Consider the following 25,624-nt stretch of genomic DNA (forward strand, 5'->3'; position numbering starts at 1 on the left):
AAATACAGTGCGCCTCATTTGTTTGCAGATTTTACACCCCCAAATAAACGAGGTAAAAATACATGATAAAGAGAGAGTATAAAAAGGGTGTGGGATTAAAGTAGGAAGAATGTACTTGAGGCATGTTGAAACACTCCTGGGATGGCAAGGCTGTCTGACAGGCAGCAGAAGATCCACTCTTAAGATCCAAAGACAGAAAGAGAGGACAGGATAAATGCTCACTTCTCAGAGAGATGGGCAACATGACACAGCTCCGGGACTTCATCCACATTCATTTCCCTCTCTAAGTCCTCATTCTCCCTCACTTTTTCTCCCTCCTTTCTTTTTCCCCTCCTCTTCGTCCTCACTTGCCTCTCACCAAGGGACAGTCTGGTAGCTAGTGGTGAGAAGAGCAGGGAGACAAGTGACAGAAGATATGAAAGACGGGGAGAGAATGAAAGGAAACTCAAAAGAAAAGACAAAAAAGGGGTTTGCTCGTTGGTGGACAGGTAAGTCTTGCTTGGGCAGAGGCAACATAATTCTTTTTAAAAGTGCTGAGTACCTTTAATCGGTCATTAGTTGCAGTGATTGTGAGAGCTCAACAGTGGAATAGTAAACCAACTTGTTGGCTTGAGAGCTTATTCTGTGTTTGGTGTTGAATACTGATACCTTCAGCTTGTCTGTGTTTGCTTTTTGCTTACAGATGACCTTTGAATAGTTTCATTTTTTCAGGCTGAATTCTTTGTAAGACACGTTCATCTGGCTCTTCAGATGCAGGGAGATAAGTTTGCAGCTTAGGTGAAGGCAGAGGCAAGCTACAATGGCATACGACCTTTTGCACTGGCCAGAGGTCTGTGTGTGTATATTGGATTTTTGTGCTTTATCGCTATAAAGCTTGGCCTCGGAGCTCTGTATAGTCAGTGTCTGTCTTGGAGAGATGTATCAGGCTGAATACAAACCCCTGGGTGTATTATTTCTAAAAGCAGACATTACATTTGACTGAATGTTTGAGCTATTAGGGTTTCTTTTTCTTTTTTTTTTTTTACACCATCAGCAATTTTGGATAATTTGCTGAAACAAAAGATCTCCAATCACTTACATTACACCTGCAGTATTCAGGATTGTCATTACTGCTGGTGGTAATTAACAGCACTATTTTATGAAAAAGCTGGCAAGACCGAACCAATTCAAGACATTCAAGTCACCAGCTGGAAAACAATTTCCTAAACCAGGCTTAACTTTCCCAACTCAACCAGTGAAGAAGTATGGCTCTTACACTTGGTAGTCACACTTCCTGTAACTGCAAATGGAAACATCTTCATAAGCCTATTTCAGAGTTTTTCCAGCTCACAAGGCTAAACCATAAAGAATAGATTAGCAGAGTCGAGCGTTAAGCCAGTGTTAGCCTGCCGGAGAGCTAACACTTATCGTAATGTTGCCATTGTACAGAGACTGTAGATCCTGGTAGCTTTTTATCTCCATGCTACCCTGGTATGTTCAGCTGAGGGTTATGTCAACACGCATGCCTGTCTGTCTTATGATCCTCTGTAAGAGAGGCAAAGCCAGAGCAGGGCCCGCAGTGCCTGAGATGCTGTTTTGCTGCTGAAGTAATTCTATAGTTCATCAAAAGAGACACAAGTAACCTGCTGACTGGATGTTACGTGTTGTGATTTGCTAGGCATAAATTCAGGCCAGTTCTCTTCGGAACAGTAACGGGTTAGGTGTGAGGTAGTGTGATGACCTCTTTGGCCACATTAGCCCGGTGGATTTTCTTTGATATATAGAGGCTTTGTCTTGACACTGGTGCAGACACGTTGGCGACATTACGACATACTCTGGGCGTCGTGGTAGATAAACTGCAGGAGGATTTATCTGAAAAGATAAACCTGTAAAAAGACAGTAAATTTATGTCATGCATTGACATGAAACTGATGAATTCATATTTAGATCATTGCGCAATCCTGCTTTTAATGACAGCTAGGAAAATTCAGGCCAGTTCCAGTAAAGATTTGCATTTGATGGAACAGGTTTTGTTTTGGAACAAGTCACTGAGCTGCTCTGTTTACCATTTTTTCATTTCAATACTGAAAGCAAAGACAGGTGGACTGTACGAGGTCATGTCATTATGCACCTGCCAGATATTTATCTTGCATGCAAGGGCACAATCTACATTGAACCACATTATATCCTGGCCCCTGTTAAATTCTATTTGAGCACGGATCAGATCACAAGTAACACGATTTTTCTTTTTCTTTTACCAAAGCATTGCTCTAAGCTATTGACAGCAGCACAGTGTGGATGTCACTGTGTTAGTGTACTTGGGCACCTGCTTATTCCCTAGGTCTGTGCCACACAAAGCCCCATGATTCCTGCCTTGTGATTGGCTGACGATGATGCAATGTTTTATGGCAGAGGAGCTGCATGTTTGGAGGGGATTTCTGAAGTAATTGACCCTGCTGGGAATAGCGTAACCAGAGTTGTTCTGATGTTAACGCAAATGTGCTAAACAAAATATTTATATGATATACACACTCCCCACATTCTGGGGCACAACCTCGAGCTGATAAAATGGGTTGAGCACTTAATGATCGTGCAATGATAAAATCCCAGGCTTCTCTGCCCAAATCTGCAAGCTGTTTAGATTTGCTTCACGCCGTGTCCTCACCACATATGTGCACCCACATGCATATGTTCAAATATGTACTTTGGGATGGATGAAGGATCATGATGACACATGCAGCATTTAGTTTTTATATGAGGCAACTGATCGTGCTCAAGCGATGACATTCGTTCTCTAGTTGATCACTATATAAAGAGAAAAACAACAAAAAATCGTTCACATCGAATTTCGGAATCTTTGCTCAGGTTTCTCACCCTTGTCAAGAATTGCCAGAGATCTTTGCGAATCTTTGTGCTGTTACTCCAGGGGGTCTGTTGTTGACGGTATATGATGAGTCTCTCACAGCTGCAGTGGTAAGCACACTAGTAAGCTCTCAAGGTCATTAATGATTCAAGGGTTTAAATATTACATGCATTTATCAAAGGTCCTTGTTTCCGTGCCACAACTGTGTGCGTGGTAGAGTTTGATATCTGTGCATGACAATGGACACAATAAAATGGGGGTAATACTTATTGCTTTATTCAAGGTTAACTATAAGTATAAAAAAATCTGATTGTAGGTTCCTTTAATAATGAGCTTTTCAAGGAGAATTTTAACTAAAAGAAGAGAAGAAAGATGTTAAACATTTATTCTTGCTATGAAGTGTTGGATGTTTAGTTTTCTGAAAGCACACCAGTACAATAAATAAGTAATTAAAGCAGGTTAAACTTACCATGTGTCAATGAAATTCTCAGCAAACGGTAAACTCAAATACAACTCAATCAAAAAATTGTATTTCATTTCTGATTTTAGTTTTTTAAATTGACGTCAGGTTTTAAAAAGTGAAGCTATTTAACCACCACCGCTGGGTGTGGAGTTAAATATGAAATGCTTGTTGCAAGTGATGTAACAGGTCCGAAATTAAAATACATTTTCTTTCTTGTTGTTTTATTTTCTCTGTGTCGTGAAGGTCTTTGTTTCTGCTGTCAGTCACATTAATTAAGCCATACTGCACCACAGAAATTCTTTGTCTCGTCTTGTCTTATATTAGAAATGATTTCTCAGAGACCTATGCAGTAGGATACAGCTTTTACGATGGGAACATAAGTCTGATCACATATTTTCTCAGCATGAAGACGGCGGTTGTCAATGACTTGCATTACCATTGTAAGTCAAAGTAATGACTAGTACATGCCCATGCTATTGTTAGGCCTGGATGATTTCAGTTGCTATGTGATTACTAATCATGTATATTTCAGGTTTTGTGGATATAAATGTTATTAATGTGAAATAAAAATGATATGATGCTTTTATACATTTTTTGTAGGTGTATAAAGGCTAAAAACAGACCATTTTAGCCCATTTCTGAGTGGTTGCCAGGCAACATGGTGGCGTCATATTGCATGATCATCGTGCATAATTCAGCATTTGTGTAAAGTGAAGTTTCACTGTTGTGAAAGAAAAGCGAAACAACATTTTTAAGGTTTTATAGGTGCATAGATGCTAACACAAAATCATTTTACCTAGCATCTGTTTTGTAAATCTTGGTCATACCATGTTTTGAAATTGAGGATTATCTGTGGTATACAGATAACTCTTTAGTTAACAGGTTAACACTTCATCAGCCAATGAGGGTCTGGTTTCACAGTCAGAGCTCTTTTTTTTTGTTTTTGTTTTGTTTTTACAACTACGATAGCAACGCTTAACTTAACGCTTTTAAAATGGCACTTTGGAAACAACAGGGTTTCAAGCAACCAACCATGAACCAGGTTTGATTGCTTGACCTTGAAAAATCTTGGATGAGTTTGTGATCAAAGGGAAAAAAAACCCCCATAGATTTTGAGTTGTTCTCTTTAAAAAACAAACAAACAAAAAAACATTCTCAAAGTGCACCTATTTGAAAATCTATATTAAACTTTCCAACACTTTCCTCTTACTTTAAAATGAATACAGCTCTATAATTGTCCTCCAGCTGCTGTCAGTTGCAGGGTATAATCACCTCCTGTCAGCTGGTAAAGTCTGTACACTAATCAAGTTGAATGGTGCTACTCCTACTCAGCCTTCTCTCTAGCTGCAAATGTGCTTGCAGCTACTTTCTTGTAATTCCAAAAAGAGCAGAAACTGAGTAAAATTCCTCCAGAGCAGCTTGTACAACATGATCCTGAAGCGATTGCACTGTGGGTCCAAGAGGGCAATATTTACTTCATTATTCTCGAGATGCCCCCCCTCCTTCCCCCGTCACAGAGCTCTAGTTGGTCCACAGTGATCTGTTGAAAAAGTTGTACTGCCCTAATGTGCCCTTAAAAGCTACAGCCTGTGAGTCATAAAAACAACTTGTCGTATATTAAAGGTGTTCTGTAGTGAGACATAACAATATGGTCTCTAAATCAAAAGTAGCTTTCTGCTGACTCTTTTGGAGACAGAGTGGTACAGAGCTACTTTGTGCTGCGGCAGGAGAAAGCAGTGGTGTTGTGATGGCAGGGTAATGAGAATACAAGATCTTGGCATATTAGCAATGCAAGCAAAAAAAAGAGGGAGGTTTGTTGGCTATTTAACAATATATCGGTCGATTTAAAATGTGCAATCCTGGTAATTACAATACGTCTCAACAGCATTTGAAAGCAACATCTGTTTTTTGCAGCAGTGACAGTTGGTACTGTGGAGATCAATGTGTGAAAAAGTAGGAGATAATGAGGTAAATATTCAAATTTGTCAGGGGAGAAAAGGACCTGTTTTATGTCAGACTTTTTTTGCAATGATTAATAGTCACATTTTTTTGTTTTGGGATCTTCAGTTGTGCAGGCATTAGATATAAAAGGTCAACAGTTCCATCATTGATGGTCAGATCTTATACTGAAATATTCACCCAGTGTGAGGCTGCAGAGTTTCTCCCCTCATCTGATTCCCAGATTCACTCAGACTCTGGTGATCAGCACTTTTATGACTGACAGCAAAGCACACTAATCCTGCTGTCGGTATTTTCAGTGTGGTAGTTACATCTTACTTATTTATTTTCACCCCATGCATTTTCACTGGATGAAGATATCAACTTATAACAGCTGTCTGTAGCGAAGAGTTGCGTGTCTGCATGTAAATTTTGATTTTAGCTTTTAATTAGATAAGCTCTGATGCTTCAGATGCAATTTTTGTTTGATCTATGAAAACAAAATTCGAGCGTGAAATGACTGAGCAGAGAGGCTTTAACATTTCTGCTGGGTTTTTTTTCAATTTTTTACCTCCACCACGTTACAGCTATCATTTACAATTTAGCCTTTGATTTAAGACGTGTCTATCAGAGCCAGGTTTCATTTTTGGTCCATTATTGGACAGAAAATGCAACTAGTGCAAGGTGTGTGAATCAAATTCTGTTAGCTTTATTGACAACATCCGAGGTACTAATTCAGCTGTTACTGAGGTTGTAGGTTTAGTGGTGATATTGCACTGATCTCATTAATGAAATGAATATTTTTCCCCTGTAATTTTAATAAAACATCCCAAACACCTCCAAGTTATGCAACAGTACTGGAGACTGCTACATCAATTATATTCATTTTTAATTTGACACTGAGTATATATATACCCATCTGCCACTTTGTTAAATACACCTGTTAAACTGTTCATTAATGGAAATATCTAATTAGTCTATGTCATGACAGCCAGTACATTTAGGCATGTAGACATGATTAAGATGAAGTTCTGAAGTTCACACTAAAACCTGCACAGGCTGCTTAAAATTAGACAGTAGATTGGAAAAACATTGCCTGGTCTGATTAGTCTCCAATTTTTCTGCTTGGGTAGTTTCAGAATTTACCATAAACATCATGAAAAGTTGATGCAGTCTGCCTTGCATCAATGGCTCAGGCTGCTGATGGTGGTTTAATTCTATGAGGGATATTTTCTTGGCACACTTTGAGCCCCTTAAAACCAACTGAGCATCATTTAAAGACCACAGCCTCCCTGAGAACATGACAATGAGTTCACCGTACTCAAATGTCCTCCACAGATCTCAGTCCAGTCAGCCACATTTGGGATGTAGTGGAACAGGAAACACCCATCATGGATGTGCAGGAAAATCTGCAGCAACTGTGCGATGCTATCAATATAAACCAAAATCTCTGAGCAATGTATCCAGCACCCTGCTGAATCTGTGCCATGAAAAATTCAAGCAGTTTTGATGGCAAAAGGGGGTTCAATTCTGTATCAGCGAGATATACCTAATAAATTGTAAATGTTCTATTGTAAAAGTTTGGACTTGTTTACCTGTTAAAATATTGCTTATCTTAAATCTTTTTGTCTGAAAACATCACCACAAACCTGATTTTGTTGTGTAGGTTTTTGCCATTTTTCTCTTTAATGCAGCAACAAATAAACAAGAAACTACTGATAAGCTTTGTTTACCAGGAGCTTATTTCGTGCATGCACCTGCACCTTCTCGTTTCTCCACACCTGCAAAAACCAAACGTCCTCTCTGCCTGTGGAACAAAGAGGTCCGATAACCGCACGAGCCTCACCTGGTGTTTTGCAGTCCCTGAAATAGCAGCATGCATATGCTCTGTTTTTAATATTCAGTGGAAACATTGTGTCAGGTTTAAGTACATCTACTTCTCCCCTGCATGGGAGAGCAATAGCCTAAACGTATGAGATGCAGATCATATTGCACAAGGTTGTGTCTTGTTATGTAGACATATTTTTGTGGTCGTTATTAAACATTTATGACCAGGTGAATGCTTAAAAGGGCTCAAAGCGTTTTAAGCTGAATCACTTACGAATAAGTCAGCTCCTGAGCGTAGGGTGAGACTGATCTAACTTACATTTCAGATACCTGTGGGCTAAAGATTAATTTCTGGAATCTGTGTTACTTCACAGAGTGCGCTGAACTGTGAAGCACGAGAAGACTAAATTATGGAAACTGCTAAACTCCAAAAACTTTCCCCCCAAAGAAAGCGAGGCAGTTAGAGGAAATGAACGTGGTGGTGTTAGCGAGGTGCTAGCAGAAGTGGTTATGGTGTTCTTTATTCTCAGACTATTTCCTCCTACGTGCACATCTGATTTTCCTTCTAAAGATGTTCAGGCAGGAATACAAAGCAGGGAGTGCAGGCTCTAGTGATTATGGGCAGATTATCCTTCTTCTGCTTATGACTGGATCCAAATATCCCTCATCTCATTAATGCCCTGGTCTCAATATACTGCTTCACTGTCCCCATGTTCAGACTAAATGTTGATTTATCAAACTGTAACGAGAGTTCGTTGGGGTATCACTTTGCGAACTGAACCATCAAATATGTCTGCATTGCCCTGGGGCTTGGCTGCGATTTTAGATTGCCATCGTGATTCTGCTCCAGTCAAAATTTAAACCTCCATCATATTTACTGTCAGTTGTGAACCAGTTTCTTAAGTCGCTCGTTCAGTTTAGTATAATTTGTGTGATCCATGCTGCAGTTCTTCATGTGATTGTAAGTCTGTGCTGTCAGAAAGGCTGCGCTCTGCTGCAACTTTGTGGATCACTTTTCATTTCCTTCCTCATTTTCCCCACTAGGAGCTACCCTTCTCACAAGGAAACCAATTCCTGCGTTATCGCCCACTAATATACATGTAATGAGTTGTAACCGGCTGAGAAGCTGATACGGACTTGCATTATTGAGAAGTCCAGCCAAGCTTAAAAAATGGATTTTCTGTAACGGGGATCAGTGCAGTCACAAACATTGCATGTGAAATTCGCGGATGAGCCCAAACTCGCTGCCATAAACTATTAGAGCAGTGAGTTTGAAAAGGTCAGACGTGTTTTACCCTGAGACAGACCGGTATCCCTCTGGTTCTTCCAGCGCTCCTTCCTGTGTTTTGTGTCTCTTGATCGATTAACTGGGCAGCATCCATCTCCTCAGCTGGAGGTTTAAATTGGAAACCAGTGGGTTTCATATTGCAAATTTCACTGGCTTTTTCTGCAACGCAGTCTACAGTGTGCACTCTGCAGCTTAATATAAAAATGGCAGAAGAGATGTCTAGGATGTGCTGAGATTGTTGGGTTTTTTTCAATATGAGGAGGAGAGATGTTTTATGAAGTGTTATGAGTGGTAACAGAGAGAGAGCGGGACTGAGAGAGGAAAATGGCTGCTTTTAATATGACTGCGTGTCATGAATGGTCAGTGATTGTGCGGAGGCTAGTTATTATTTCTGGTGGTACTGAGTCACTTATGGGTCATGATTTCCGAAGCCAGGAGTTGCCTTCTAATGTCCGACCTTGTTCAATAACAATAGGTCTGTTGAGGACCGCACACAGAGGTAATCGCAGCTGAATCCCGAGCTCAGCCTGTAACAAGGGTGTTTGAAGGTTGTCATGGTGTTCCTTCTTTTGACGCTTTTAACTGTTTATATGCAACTCGTTTGCAACTGCAAATGCATTTTGAAGGAAATGCAATGCCTGCTGCATTGCTCTTTCATTATCAACATAATGACTAAATGTTGTTAATTAACATTTTTGTTGTTTTATGTTTTGCCACTGGCAGTGCTCAGTTAACAGCAGGGAACTGGAATGGCCTGATTCAGAGTTCAGTGTCTTGGGACACAACATGTTTATTAAGATGCTACCAAAAGCATAAGGGTTTTTTTTAACTAAAGAGCTTTTGTTGCTTCAGTCAAATTGCAAGCAGTATTCCCAAGGTGTTAGACTCCTTGTCCACCTCTTAGTTTCCAGTGTAATTCACACATGTGGAATTCTATCCCCCAGTGAATGTATGATATGCTATATATTCATTTGATAACAGGTAATGAGCTGCAGCTTAATTTTCTCTCAGTAGGCTCTTCAAATTAATTGATATCCCTTTTCAGTATGAAGACTCGTCGTCTTCCACCCTGGAAGTCTGTACCAGAATCATCCCATATTGTTTACAGAAATTCTCAATTTTTTAAGACTGCATAACACGACACGTTTCCTGAACAGACTGGCTCGTATTTCTATGACTAAAACTGGTGTAGGATTTGATGTGCTTAATTTCAGTTGCATCAAACCTGGCAGAGCTGCAAATGATAATTTTTAGAACAGCTTTGTTAATGTCAGTGTTTACTGACTCATTATTATAAGGCTGTTATTTACTTTGTAATTTACATTTATAATCCGGTGTAGGTAAAATGGTTTTTTTTTGCATTATTTTTTCCTGCTTTTTCCTTTACTGTAGCCTGGTAATGAGGATAGACATTCACTATATTTTATATTTCTCCCAGGTGTCTCTTATACAGGAAGCCTGAGGTTGCTCATTTTAGTGTAGCTGCATCTGAATACATTTCAGCAAGTTATTTTTTTCCAGTCAAATAGAGAAAAAACAAACAAAAAAACAAAACAAAAAAAGCTGAGGCTTATTAAGTGATGGGACAGCATGGAAATGTTGATTAGCTTTACATGTTTTGGGTCATAAACCGAGTTATAAGATTATTTGCATTTTTACAAGCAGATGCTGTTAGATGAAAAGGTAATGGGGCAGCAGTTATTATAATTTATCCTGAGGGAGTCATGATTGTTTGTGTTAGGTTTAATGGTAATCCAACCAGAAGTTGCTTTTAAACCACTAAAGCCTTTACTAAATATCGCGATGTTGAAAAGCTATATTTTCTCATCTGGTAATTGTCATTTCTTTACTAATTGTTTTCACTGGTTGGAGTATTTTAGTTTGGACCAAAACGTGCACCAGCTGTCGGACCGACAGACATAGTTACCTCTACAGTGAAAAATCCTATATGTATGCAAGCAGTCCTGAAATTATTTAAAAATCAGTGCATGCATGCACCCAACTGTCAGAAAGATGACAAAAAAAGAGAAGCTCCTCCGTTCACCAAGCCCTGTGTCCCTGCCACAGTTACTAGGAAACAGGAGGCTCGCAGAGCCGGCTGTTGAGGCTGTGGAGGTGCAGCGAAGCAGCAGACTGGCAGCAAGTGTTAACGTGATTATAAGAAGTGAAGCTCTGGGGTTAAATGCTGCACAAATTCCAAATTTTGTACACATTGAAATATTACCGTGTCATCCAGTTTATTGGCGTTGCTTCAGTGACACCTGCACCCATTCTGCATTTTCTGTTTTGGCTGTTAGTTTCTTTCGGTGACAATCAATAGATTTTACTGAATAAACACATAAGCTCACGGATTATCTCTGCATCCTTTAAGAACCTTTTGTTTTGTTTCCTCTGAGTCCAAGATTTAATTCATGCTATCTCTGCTGTGATAAATGTGTCCACATTTCTAATGACCCTGCTTACCAGTTCTTTCACACTGATAAACAATGTATTAGGCTCATTGTGCATGCATGCTGGATCACCCACCCATAGATCAACCCGCTGATCTTCCAGTACGTGTTTGGAAACAGAGTGCAGCAGTCTTGAACTTATAATCTCTGCCGCTGTGTTGGCACGCATACAGGTGTATTACTGGTACAAATGTGTATTTGTGCATCTGCTCGTGTTTGTTTTGTTTTCGGTTTGGTTAATGTTCTTCAGCACTATTCATTCATTCTGCAGAGGTGGCTGTGATAGTGTGTTTCATACAGCCTGTTGGTTTGGCAGATGTGGGTTTTGTTGGCCAGGGAATTTGGAGCTTGTCATTTGTCTTGTATTGCAGCCTTCTGCCTTTTGGCATACTGGAGCGCCAAGAGGCCATCATGATAAAATATTAGCTCCACCTTCTAGATAACAGCAGGAATTCTGCACCAGTGGCTGCAGAGAGAAGCTCCAGGGCTTTGCAGCAGAGCTCATCCAGTCCAGCCCACTTCCACCCACTGCCAAGCAGATGCTCTGGAGATGGTGGCGTATACACAGATCGGTTGCTGCCTGTCATTCAGACCACTGTGATATTTGTTCATTGAGATGAAATGTCATTTCTAAAACCTGAAGGATGGTGCTCGCTCAGTAGTCTCAGACACAAGTTATAGGGTTTATGAAAAGGTATGTTATGTAAGATGCTTATTAACCACTTATTTTACACTTATTTTCATACGATTGCTCGCTGCTTATAATGCCCTTTCAGATTATGCAAGCAATGTCTCGGCATCGGTTCATTTTTATCAATATAAACTGCTCTTTTCTTGCCCTCACAAGTAACATTGACACTTACCCTGAAACTGAGCTTCAAATATTCATACCTTCATAGAATTATTAATGCGTTGTGTGCTTTGGGGGGAGTTTTATTTTACTGGTTTCATTAAAAGACATTCTGTTTCTCAGCGATGGAAAATGCCAGAAAAAGGTTGTTGAAGACACTGTGGACTTTCCCTTATTGCTTTGTGTCTTCCCCGGTGTTGTTTTTGAAATTACACAACTGCTTGCTTTGTCATTTTTCTCACCTTCTGCGATGTGTTGAGTGCGACTCGAGAGCAGAGAAGCTACATTTGAAGGAAAGATCACAACCCTTGGATTCAATTTGGATCATTGCTGGAAGAAAAGATTAAAGTGTGCTTATGATTGCATCGATACATAAAGTGCATCTGTGTATCTGCGTTAAACTGTATACTGTAAATGCACTGGTTTGCGCTGTTGCCTCACAGCAAGAAGGCTTTGGGTTTGCCGGGTGCGCCAAGAGGTCTCTCCCTCAGTCGAGACGTGCGTGTTAGGTTAATCTGTGAGCGTGCATTGGCTGTAGTTTAGGATGTGTTTATCCGTGAATGGCTGCCTCTCACCTAATGTAAGCGATTAAGGAAATGGGCAGATGAATGAATGGATATATACGAGAAAAAACAAAACAGTAATACTCACACTGCAAACACTGGCATGAAAACACATTTGCTACAGTAGTGTTTTAAAGCGAATAGAGCCCTTGGCACACATTAAATGTGATGTGGTTAATAAATACTGATTCCTGGCTTCGTACCTAATGACAACTCCGTTGTGGCTCACTGGGTTATCATTGACTGTCCTGTTGTTTGTTACAGTACAGTGCGTGTTGTAATGCAAACGTATAGATAATCGATGTCAAATATGGAGACGGAATGTCGAGGACACAAAGTTGTTGTGCTCCCGGAGTCGTGCATCATCTCCGAGCACCGTTGCTTCCTCACACGGAGAGAAGGAGAGAGAGGGAGAGGAGTATCTTTGAAGTTGATCCTCTCTGCATTAGTAGTCTGTTCTGGTTTGGTGTGTAAGCCTGTTAACCACAAACAGTTGTTGCACACAGCATGCAAATGGAGTTTTTGTTGGAAAGAGGTCTCACCTTGTGGAGGCAAACAAAGGGCTTATTGTTTGTGATTTGCATGTTTCTGTTACTGCACTCCCTTGTGGTATTGTTTACATAGAGTGTTGGTAATCAGCGTATCATTTATAATATTCAGGGGCTGCCACTAGAGCTGCAATGATTAGGTAATAATTTAATTAGTTTATTTTAAACAGCAAGCTAAGTGACAACTGTTTCTTTGATTATTTAATAAGCAAAAATCCCTAAAATTATGGAATTTAGTGTTTTAAAATGTACAAAAATTGATTTCTTTTTCATCTTCCGTGAATCTGTAGTAGAGTTAATGTCTTCTAAGTTGTCCAGCCAGTAGTTTTAAATCATCACTTTGTGAAAAATAAAAAATAAAAGAAGTAAAGGAGACAAAAAACAGCAAATCCTTAGTGGAGAAACTTGAATTGGTTCCTGTCAGTTTGTAATTGAGACATGCCTTTATTCACATATCAGTTTTCTGCAGATGAACTAATCAGATCATCTAACTAGTTCTTTTTAACACAGTTCCTTCACACTTTTCTACATTTTGAGCATTTTTGGTTGTGTGCATATTTTTTGTACGGACCCCTAACTGTGAACGAGAGTGTGTATGTGTGTCTTTGTAAGTCCCCCCTGATGCTGTTTGTGGTAATGACAGCCGGCTGTATGAATGATTCATAGCTGAATACTAATGAGACCTGCTGCAGATGTCTTGGAAAAGTCAAGCTGTGCCCTTTAGGTGTCACTCAGCGCTCTGGGATGCTGGTCACCTGCACGACTCGCTCTCACAACTTCATGAAAAATCGGAACCGATCCATCGAGTTCTTAATTTCCTGTTTGTTCCAGGCTTAATTTAACCTTTACAACTTTGCGTTGTTATGGTAATTTAAGACACTCGCACAATGAGAACATGATTGAAGGCAAAATGATGATCACACTGAAATAGATCGTTTCCCTCAGATGTTCTACAATAGATGGGAAAGAGCACAATGTGATCTAGCAGACGAAGGTCACGGGGAGGAAGCACATCAGAGTTGTGCAGTGGAGGGGAGGCTATAGGGAGCTGTCTAATAACAATAGGGAGCAGAGTTGGCCTTCAAAATGTGCCTCATCGCTCTCTTCTTCTCCTCATCTCCTCCTTTTTGTACTCTCTCCCTTCTTTTCTTGTTTCATCTTCACGGTCGAATATACCTGATGCAGCCTGAGCATAGCATGAGTCACTATTGATTTCTCTTCCCTCTGCTCTCTTGTTGGGTGTTTGACGCAGGAGTTCAGTGACACGCAGGGCTTTGTTGTGGCCCTTTGATCCTTTTCAATGACCTCAGTCCATCCATCCTATCCATACATCACAAAAATGTCCTATTGTTTTCGCTGTCAGGATGCCCCATGAACACTGTCTGTACTGGTAGCAGTCTGGAACCCCACAGCAGTGGTATGACTTTTCACTGGAGCAGCAGGACGCTCACAGCAGTCTTTTATAAGGTGAGAAAAATATCGTAGTGATTTATTTTAGAGCCCCTTAGAAATCCATGTATATTAAACAGTTTGAAAATTCAGACATAGAGTAATAGAGTTTAAAATGGCTGTCGATATAGTTACTTGAATTCAGATTAGAGCCAAGAGTACCTATAAGGTGTTATTCACTGCTCTGAGTTAGGATAAGTAAACATCGCATTCTGAGCATTGCAAGACAATAGCATGTAGAGACATAAACAAACCCTAGATCAGGGGTGTCGAACTCTAGGCCTCGAGGGCCGGTGTCCTGCAGGTTTTAGATGTAACCCTGGGTCAACACACCTGAATCAAATGATCAGTTCATTACCAGGCTTCTGGAGAACTTCAAGACATGTTGAGGAGGTAATTTAGTCATTTAAATCAGCTGTGTTGGATCAAGGACACATCTAAAACCTGCAGGATACCGAATGCCCTTGAGGCCTGGAGTTCGACACCTGTGCCCTAGATGGTCAGGTCTGCTATTCGCCCCGCGCTTCAGGATGCTTGCCAACAGCTTCAGCCACTGTTGTGTTTTCATTTTTTGACACAGAATCATAGACTGTGCTCTCTAGGCAGAAATACTCTTTCCCATGTTGGATGGAGGGCAGACCCTGCTACAAATATTCACTATTCAATCTAGGTGTACAAAAGTGGTATTAAAGGTTGGCTGAATAAAGGCCACTAACTATATCAGGTACAGTTAAGATCATAATTTGTTAGACGAACACATAGTTTTTCTAGTTTTGTCTCTGTACACCACTAGAGTGGATTTTAAATCAGAGAATCGATATATGTTTGAAGTGCAGATGTTCAACTTTAATTCAAGGATTTTTACAAAACTATTCAAATACTCAGAATTAATGGGACAGTTGAGAGACGAGAGGGCCAGATGAGGCCTTTCCCCTTGTTATGTCATGAAAAATGAAGCAGACACAATATCTGAAGCTGATTCAAATTGTTGAATTGAATTTTGTAACTTTTCATAGTAGTTTTGGATGTCAGTGCAAGTGAGGGGGCCAACATTAAGCTGGAAAACCAAAACAAAGCTCTCAGAGAGACAGGAGGAACTTTAAGAGTGGCCGAATCAGCAGTCAGGTTCAAAAAAGAGCAAAACAAAGATGGCAAAAGTGGATAATGACAGCATTCCATGGTTGAGAAAAACTTCACAACATCTCACCAAGTCAAGGACATTCTTGAGTAGGCATATGTGTCATTGTTAAAGACTAAAATTAAGAGACACTTTCACGGATGGAAATACGAAGGGCTTACAACAAAGTGCAAACAACTGTTTACACTCTTACATGAAGGTCAGATTCAACTTTGCTAGAAAAGTCTAAAAGAGCATGCAGTGGTCTGAAAAAAATCCTTGGACAGACAAAATCAAGATGAACTTCAGCAGGAAAGTATAGAAAAGGAAAGAAACACATAAAAACTCATAAATCAAAGCATAATGCATTATCTTTTAAATGATATTAGCATTATAGCATTGACATGTATGACTGTCAGTGAAAGTAAGCCACTAGTGTTTGTTGGTAGTGCGACTGCAGGGTGAATTGTGAAATACACTATGAGATTCATGTAAATGCTGCAAACCTGATTAGACAGTACTTCAGTGCAAATGTATAATGACCCAAAGCATACTGCAAAAGCAACCTATGGGTTTTCAAGGTGAAGAAATTGGATATTCTTCAAGCCAAGTAATAGCTAAGTCAGTAACCTGATCTCAACACAGTATAGCCTGCTTTGAAACAGAATCCAGAGAGACTCATACACGAGCTGCAACTGAACGTGCCTGTAGTGTAAAGGTTGGGCACAATATCTCAAGGGAGAAACCACAGCCCGTGGTGATGTTCATGGGTTCTAGACTTCAGGCAGTCATTAACTGCAAGCTGTTTTTATCCAAGTATTAAATACAATCCAAGAAAACCAAGAAAATTTCAGATTTTTTTGGTTTTCTTGGATTGTATTTAATACTTGGATAAAAACAATTTGCAGTAGGAAAACCGAGAAAATTTCAGATTTTCTTGGTTTATCTGAAAACGATTACCTAGGATTTTTCACAGTTTTCATGATGTTTAAACTCAATTAAGTTATTAATTGTACAGCTAATCTTAAGTTATTTAGACTGGCATTTTTGTATCTTTGTAATTTTGATGACTGAAAATGTTAGCCCTAAATTCTCCAGGTCGGATATTCACTTACTGTAGATTTAGTAAACCATAGCTTCAATTATACTGATTAGTAACAACAACATGCTGCTGGCAATGGGGAGAAAGACAAGGTAGGAAGGGGGATTGGTCTGCACCAGTCCACACCAACAATCAATAAAGGGTAGCCATCTGCTGTGACCAGTTGAGGGGATTAGATGAAAGGGAAAAACAGTGGTCTGGTCGTAGGACATTTCTCCCTATATCCTGTTACTTTTCTGTTATCTTTGCTTAAATGAACATCACAGCCGTCAACCACCATAATGAATTCCATTCACTGCTCAATCCCTGTAGACCACTTAATTTGAAGGGACTAGTATCAGCCCCAATGCTTCTGTTTAAATCAGCCAAAGAGCCGTTAAGAGATATTAGGCTGTGACACCTGTAAATTCTTTCCACATAAATTACCGTCTCTGCAAGTTGAAGGGTTGGCTTTTTATCTCTCACCTCTTTACCCTGTACGGTTACTGGCTCCACAAAATCTCCTATTTGGGATGGCTGTCCCTGGGTCTAGCTTTGCACCTGTGGCTCATTCACAAAGTGTCGCATCTGTCATTATCATAATCATCATATTACTCGTTCTTCTCTGACACATAATCACTTTAATTGGACTGTAGCCATAAAACTGGTAATTGTGTGGTGGAGGGGACATGAGAGGAGCTTCTGGTAGAACTGAACTGAAAATACTCTGTTTTCTCTTGTGGGATATATAAAATAGGTTTAGGGGTTACATCTGTGTGTGTGTGTGTGTGTGTGTGTGTTTTAATATTATCTTTGGGATTAAGAGGGTCAATCGTCTCTCTTAAATTTGGTACGAGGCCTTTGGTGAATCCATTTTGTACACGTGCGGCGTAATATCAGATTTCACATCTTTTTCTATTTATCTTGATATGAGAGGAAAAGTAGGCTTCTGGTCACATTACAGCATCATCACTCTGCATTATCGATCTGCAGTCCTGCTTATTATAGAACAGACAACGGTGCACTATTGCTGTATCCAAGGCATTTACAGGAGAACTCTCGCTTCTTCTATGTGGTTTTTGTTTGTTGTTTAGTGATGTATTTGTATTTATGTAACCCGTTTATGTGTTACGCCCGTCTTTGCGTTGTGTTCTGGCGTGAAAGTAAGAGGCAGGAGACAGTACTGGGTCTTTGGCTCTTTACTGCACATCTGCAACACAGAAATAAGGGTCTGTTCTGTGTGTGTCACGCGACTGCCAGTACACCTCTCCTCCGGCCATGCTGAAAGGAGCTGTGCCCGCAGCTTCATTAACACTACAATATAATAAATCAAATACAACAAATTGTTTTAAAACATTAACTTAAGCTCTCAAAAACAAAAAGCACAAAATAAATAATATGTCACTGAAAAATCATTAAAAACAACTTATAAGAACAATAAACAAAATAATTCAAAAACAAATAAACAGTCAGATAAATACAATTCAATAACCAGGACCCAATATTCTGGTACTTATAATTCAAACATTATACTTCAGTACAATTATATTAATAACCGCCATCTAACAGGCAATACAACACTGTACTTATAAAAACAATGAATGAAAGACTGCATCTCCAAAACATAAGAACATCTCCATACCTGCAACACAGAAATAAGGGTCTGTTCTGTGTGTGTCACGCGACTGCCAGTACACCTCTCCTGACGAAGGAAAAAAGAGTGCACGCTGTTAAAAAAACTGCAGCGAATACGCTCACAAGCCGCTAGCGATCAGGCTAACTTAGCATGCTAGCATTTCAGCTGCGTTCTTGGCCAAAACTCATCAAAAACGTATATTAGCGAACTCCGCCCTCCACAAAACTTATCCCAAATGAGTCTCTTAATGACAAACAAAAACGCGGCAGTTCGGCTGTATTCACATTGCAGCTTGGGCTCTGAACAAACTTTAATTAGCAGAGAGCAACGTGGCAGTGACTTACCTCCGGCCATGCTGAAAGGAGCTGTGACCGGGCACACATGCACGCGCCTACGTCACCACGCAGCGCACACACACACAGGAACGCACACAGACTCAGATCACACAGGTAGGAGATTGAGATGCAAAATTACATATTTAATTTAAAAAAAAAGAAGTGTTTTGGGTGAAATTCAAAAGTATTTAACACATATGTTACATTCACCCCCCCTGAATTTCACCAAAATCACTACACATCTGAATGGTACTGCAATACCAAGAGGCACAACAATGCTGAACTACCATCACCTCCGGACCAGGCAACCCAAGGATCTTATCCCATAGTTCAGTTAAAAAAACTATCCGTAAATGGATTAAAAGAAGTTGGATAGGTTGATCAGGCCTCCAACCCTTTCAGAACATAAAGGTGCAGCCTACACCTCATCAAACGTGGTCCCATTAAAGACACACAGGGCGGGTGTCATGATGCCTCAAGTAAATACAACACATTCATAATACGCAATGGGATGACCAAAAAACAGTCTATGTCAGAGGCCGAGCCTCCCGTGGCGGTAACAGGCCCCATGCAATAGGCTTCTGGACCATGTTTTCTATCAGCCTGTTGACTGACTTTACCACCCGACCTGCTCTTGTAACCACTCTGCCTCGAACATTGGCATGGTCAGGGCCATGTCTTGGCAAATTGCATGGCTGCCCAGTATACGGCTGACCAGAGGTCTGATTCATGTCTGAGCCAGAAACAGGAACAGTCTGCGGAACAACAGCGTCCCCATGACAGGCACCTGGTGCAGAAACTGTGCCAGACTGTGTCAAATCAAAGGAAGCGGAACAGTCAACCGGAGTAGGAAGAGCAAAGTGCTGGGCCTGACCAGAAGGGCTTGCTGAAGTGTGCGTTGTGCAAGTCTGAGAGTCAGGTAAGGCATTGTCCACATCCGCACCATCACATGAACCGTGCTGACGATCCGTGGACTGTGAGGCATGCTCTCCTGCCACAGAATCCACATCCACCCCATGGCTCAAATCCGAAAGGACCCACAAGGAAGTCCTTGCTGCGGTAGACTCTGTCTCTAGACTGCCAGAGTCCTCCAGATCCCCACAAGCACTGAGATCCCCCTCACTGGAGAAAACGTCCAGGGACTGACTTCCCAATGAATCCTGAACAGGAAGGAAGCTCACGTCCAACAGAAGGTTTCTGTGTACAACCTTACTCTGGCCTGAAGAGTCACTGATCCTGTAAATGTGGGTCCTGGGATGCCTCTCCACAACAGTATAAACCTGAGGCTCCCACTTGTCTGCAAGTTTCTTCTTGCCCCGCTCGCCTTTATTGGCAAGCAGGACGCGATCCCCAACATTCAGAGACACACCTTTGATTTTCTTATTGTATTGACGAGCCTGATGCTCCTGCTCATTGCTGGCGTGCCCCTGGGCGATCTTGGCAGCCTCAGACAAGTATGACAGAAGAAGCTTGGAGTAGCTGTTAAAGTCCACCACAATAGGATCATGCAAAACAGACTTGAACATAACGTCGACCGGTAGTCGTGGGACACGGCCAAACATCAAGTAGAATGGGGCATATCCAGTAGTCTCGTGAACAGTTGCATTGTAAGCAAAGGTCAATGTCTGAATCTGCTGCGGCCATTCCTGTTTGGCTCTGAGAGGGAGAGCTCGCAGCATGTTGCCAAGTGTGCGGTTGAACCGCTCCGTGCCACCATTGCCCATAGGGTGATAAGCAGTAGTGTGAGACTTGGCAACGCCCGAAATCTGCAGAAGCTCAGAAAATAATTCACTTTCAAAGCTGGGACCTTGGTCTGAGTGAATACGCTCAGGGAAACCATATACACAAAAAACACAGTCCCATAACTTTCTGGCAACCTGCTTGGCAGTCTGATTCTTGCACGGGAAAGCAAAGGCCATTTTCGTGAAGTGGTCAGTCGCCACAAGCACATCAACAGAGCGCTTCTTTTTGTCCTCTGCTGACCAAAAGTCAATGCAGATGAGCTCCATGGGAGCAGAGGTCTTAATGCTCTCTAATGGGGCTCGTGCTGCAGGTTCTGGAGTCTTGGCAAGTATGCACCTTCCACAGCACCGAACATGCTCCTTCACATCCCTCTCCATATTGGGCCAGAAAAAACGTTGCCTTGCTAGGTGGAGGGTCCGAACTTGACCCTGGTGCCCTGCCAAATCGTGGACACCTTTCAAGGCCTGCGCCCGTAAATTCACTGGCAACACCAACTGGAGTCTCTTTGTTTTGCTCACAGGGTCTCTCGCCTCCCTGTAGAGAATCCCATCCCGAACTTTGAGCCTCTCCCAGTGCTTCAATAAGGCCAGTGCCCTGGAATCCATATCATGTCTCTCACGCCTGGAAGGGCGCCTTCTGCGGGCTACGAGTGGCAGGACAGCGGAGATGATAGGATCTTGAAGTTGGTGGTCCTCCAGCTCATGTAAGGTAAGTGATGGCAGTACATCATTGCCAACTGGTTGTAACTGCTGAACAAGGTGGAGAAGGGAGGCAGCTCTATTCTCCGCAGCGGTTTCCCAGTAATCATGGTGAACCAAGGTAGCCGTGACTTCCGACGAACTGTAGGAATCTTCTGAGGTCAGAGCTGGAACAGGTTGTTGGGCAATCTGAAAATTTTGGACACCAAACCTGAAAACGTCTTGCACCTCATGAGCCGCCGCACCTTCTGCATTCCGCACCAAGTGCGCGTAGGGCTCCTGAAGCAAGCGCCCACCAATAGAATGGGTGAAGGGGTCACGACTGAGTGCATCTGCTACAACATTCTTTCGACCTGGGATGTACCTCAAATCAAAGTTGTAGGATGACAGCTTGGCCACCCACCTTTGTTCATAAGCGTCCAGCTTGGGCTTGGTCAATATATGAACGAGCGGGTTGTTGTCAGTCCACACTGTGAACTTGTGCCCCTTCAACCAATGGCTGAACTTTTCAGAGATGCTCCACTTCAGGGCCATGAACTCAAGGCGATGGGCTGGGTATCTCTGCTGTGACCTGCTTAGCGCTTTGCTCGCGAAAGCAATAGGGCGTGCCTTATCCCCGTCGACAGGCAATTGTGATAAAACTGCTCCCAGTCCATCCAGAGAAGCATCCACAGACAAAATGAATGGTCTTGAAAAGTCAGGATGAGCCAACACGACACAGTTAAGGAGGTCGTCCTTCAGTTTATGAAAGGCCTTGTCACATGCAGGGCTCCAATCTGCAGCAGTCAACCTCCTGAACATGCCAGCACCCCTTCCAGCCTGACTAGTCCGTCCCTTCCGCTTCTGGCCAGCCGTCAGAGCAAACAGAGGCTTGGCAATGGCTGAGCAACCAGGAATGAAGCACTGATAGAAAAAGACCATTCCTAGAAAGGACTTAATCCTTTTCACAGAAGGAGTGCAACCATCCTTCTCCATTAGAGCCTCCTTTGGCATCTTGGAAATTACTTCCACCTTAGCTGGGTCCACAGCGACTCCGGTCTGGTCGATGACATGACCAAGAAACCTGACTGACTTCTGCAGCAGATGACACTTCTTTGGACTCAGCTTGAGATTGTTGTCTCTCAACCTTTGAAAAACAGCTCGGAGCCGGCACAGGGCTTCCTCTTCAGTGGGAGCAAAGACCAGGAGGTCATCCAAGTAGCAGAGCAGACTGGTGAAGTTGAGGTCACCAAAGATGTTCAGCATCATGCGCATAAATGAAGCTGGGCTATTGCAGAGCCCTTGTGGCATCCGGTTGTATTCGTACAGGCCAACAGGCGTTGTGAAAGCGGTGTACTTCTTATCCTCCTCACACATTGGAATGTTGTAAAACCCAGAGGTTAAGTCCATCGTGCTGAAGAAGGCATTGCCCCCAAGCGCGGCAAGGCAATCTGCTTGGTGAGGGAGTGGGTGCGCATCCTTAAGAGTTCGCGCATTCAACCACCTGAAGTCCGTACAAATCCGCAATCCACCATCCTTCTTCCAGACCATGACGAGGGGGGATGCATATTCGCTGATGGATTTGCGAATAATCCCTTTCTCCTCCATGTCAGTGAGTACCTGCCTTAGTTGTTGGTAATGAGCAGGGGGTACTCTTCTGTAAGGCATGCGGAATGGGCGTTCATCAGTCAGGTGGATCCGATGTACAAAGCGTTTAGCTTCGCCACAGTCAAGCGGGTGTCTAGAGAAGATGTCCTCATACTGCTCAATTAGCTCAACAAGCTCTCTCTTTGAATGTAAGCTGGCATGGCATGAGTCAATGTCAAGATCACCCAAACCTAGGGAGCACAACCTGTCATTCAAGTCTGCGTCAGTAGCGGCTGGCCCACTGACTGGTACCTGGGCCATACTCGCCATCTTGCAGGAGTCCTGCTGGAAATCAAGGTCCTCCACCGCAAGGCAAGATGAAACAACAGCAACCCTCGAGTTGCGTTTCAAGGTTAGTGGTTTTGAGGAGAGATTGGTCATCTTCAATGGCACCCACCGATCACCCCACATGGATGTGATCACCCGGCCAACAAGAATGTCTCTCGGCCCAGACCCAGAGGTGCAAGGTTCCACGATAATCGTGCTGCCTGGAGAGACTGGCACATTGCTGGGCAGCCTGCCCCATACCAGATGCTCACACTGTGGAAGTAGTGTCACAGCACGAGGCAGTTTCACAGTGCCAATTTTGTCAGGAACCTCCTCACCCCTCCATCTGGTGGTGCACGACATCATGTCCAAGAAGTGCTCATAGTCAAGAAGCGAGTGCTTGCTCCCCACAGACACAAGCTTCCAATAGTCATCTGAATGTTTCATAACTCGCATCAGGTACTTGAGGACATTGGAGCCAATGATGAGCTCATCACGCTGACCCGACACTACCAAAACTGGCACAATGCATTTCACACCATGGACAGTAAGTGTCAAGTCATAAACGCACTTTGGGTGGGTCTGCTTCCCACCACAGCCAACCAGCACAATATGTTTGGCCGACTGCGGTCCACTCACAAGAGCTCCAGCCTCTCTTAGTGACTTCTCGGCCTCTTCACTCATAGTGCAAGCCATGGACCCGGAATCCATCATGCCCCTCAAGTTAACCTTGTCATTCACTGCAACTTGGGTGTAGAACAATTCACTAAATGTAGGCACTACTGCTGGTCCCTGAACCACGACACGGTATCCCTCTGGCATTGTTGAACAGGTGTTGACATAAAGAAATTCAAGATCCGATTCATCATGATTGAGGGTATTAGGTTCATCCCCCACACTGCCCCTCTCCAAGTGTGGGTGATTCAGTTTTCCGAAGGCCAACTCTGCCTCGCGACAGCTCCAGCCTCCCGTCCCTCATGGCGACTGTGACAGTCCTTTTTCCAATGACCAGGAGCAAAGCATGCAAGACAGAGATTCTCTCTCCTGCAGTGCATGTGAGTGGAATGACCAGTGTTGCCACAGACCTGACAACTCTTCTTAAGAAAGGGCCCGCGGGTAAAACGCTGCGAAGGTGCAGATGCAGGGGCTGCAGTCTGCACATTCTGACATGCAATCACGCGATCCAAGAGGCTGATCAGAGCGCGCATGCCAGTCACATCAAAAGCTTGGGTGTTAGTCGAACCAAGCTCGCAACCAACTGACTGCTGACTAGACTGAGTGGTCACAGGGTATGTTGGTGACTGTTGGAACTGAGGAGTAGGCGTAGGCACCGGACAAGAAGACACTGCTGTCCCAGAAGGACAGGTTGTCGAAACATCAGCTAGAACAGGAGTGAAGCAAGCTGCTGTGGGCGAAAGCTGACAAGCGAGGTTTGAGGCTGGTGCTGTAGGCTGAGACTGCAAGGCGACACTGGCCTGCACAGGCTGTGATGCCATCGCTTCTTGAGGCACAATAGAGCAGTTGTGGCTAAGCTCTTTCCTCTGCGAGGTGTGGAAACTGCCCTGACTGCGTGCCCTGAGTTCACGCTGGAAGCTATCAATGCGTTCTTGAACCTCAGTGGTTGTCCACTCCTCAGCTGCTTTGATGCTGAGCCTGTTCAAGAGGATGGGGTCAGGGCAATATCTGATGAACATCATCGAGACCTCACGCCCCGGATCCTCAACATTACGCCCCTGCCTACGCAAGCACTCGTCAGCAACGTCAATAGCATTGTTTAGCCTTATCCAATATTCCATCACTCCCTCATGTTGTAATGGTTTGGTGTTATAGAAGTCAGCCATAGGCATAGAAGAGTAAGTCAATACACTAAAGTGTTGTTTCAGAATGTCGAATATCAATTCAGGAACCTGGACATGGTCAATTGAGGGGTTGTGACGTAGGGTGACCCTCACTACATCCTTAGCCTTCCCCATCAACCTAGCCAATATGTCACGTGATCGCTGATCTGTTGGTGTGTTGCGTTTTACAAAGTACATATCCATCATCTCAACCCATTCATGAATGGAGAATTTATCACTGCCGTCACCCCTGAAAACTGGTGGCTCCTTGGCGTCTGATTGCAAGACAAGTTTCACCCCAGACAAATTTAGCTCAGGGGGTCCCTGCTCAGCCTTAGAGGTTTCAGTAGGCATACTGGTCCCCTTATCACCTTGCAGCTGGGCTACAATGGACTGACCAATCTGATTGGCCAAATCTGAGATGAGTGTACTCAACTCAGCATTGGCAGCTGTCTGCGGGGTCTGAATGTCACAGGGGGGAACCTGGAGACGAGTGGAACAAAACTTGGGAGCAAATGACACACCAACTTTAGGTGTCTGAACCCCATCCCCAAGAAACCACCCTCGCCCCAAACCAACATTAGAGGAAACCTCCCCATCAGAAACACCAGTTGCCTCTGAACCAGATGCTGACTCCATAATGATGAATAAAGCACAATAACAAGAAACAAGATTCAAAATAGTGCAACTGTACAAAAGCAAACACAGTATTCGTAACTAACACTTAATGTTATTCAGGATGAGAATTGAGCAGATTAAATGTCCAAGCTCATTCAAAAAGTCCCACACAAGTTAGGAAAAGCAACCAACTTGGAACAAAGGCAATTGCGAAGAGCTCCCCACGGTGATCGAGATGACGTCGATGCTTGATGAATCCAAAGGGTCACGGCACCAATGTAACCCGTTTATGTGTTACGCCCGTCTTTGCGTTGTGTTCTGGCGTGAAAGTAAGAGGCAGGAGACAGTACTGGGTCTTTGGCTCTTTACTGCACATCTGCAACACAGAAATAAGGGTCTGTTCTGTGTGTGTCACGCGACTGCCAGTACACCTCTCCTCCGGCCATG

At 42.8% G+C, this 25,624-nt stretch overlaps 1 protein-coding gene across 1 annotated transcript in view; it reads left to right on the forward strand.

Annotated features, from left to right (window-relative positions):
* The first annotated feature begins 382 nt into the window (after positions 1-382).
* srcin1a (SRC kinase signaling inhibitor 1a) overlaps positions 383-25,624 on the forward strand; it is a 114,208-nt gene continuing 88,966 nt past the window's right edge. The window contains exon 1 of the mRNA XM_087839947.1: positions 383-488. Within this exon, the coding sequence (XP_087696073.1) occupies positions 416-488 (73 nt within the window). The 5' untranslated portion in view covers positions 383-415. The remainder of the gene's footprint in view (positions 489-25,624) is intronic.

The sequence above is a fragment of the Neolamprologus brichardi genome, chromosome 4, assembly GCF_056152115.1.
Source record: "Neolamprologus brichardi isolate AB-2024 chromosome 4, ASM5615211v1, whole genome shotgun sequence".
Lineage (NCBI taxonomy): Eukaryota > Metazoa > Chordata > Actinopteri > Cichliformes > Cichlidae > Neolamprologus > Neolamprologus brichardi.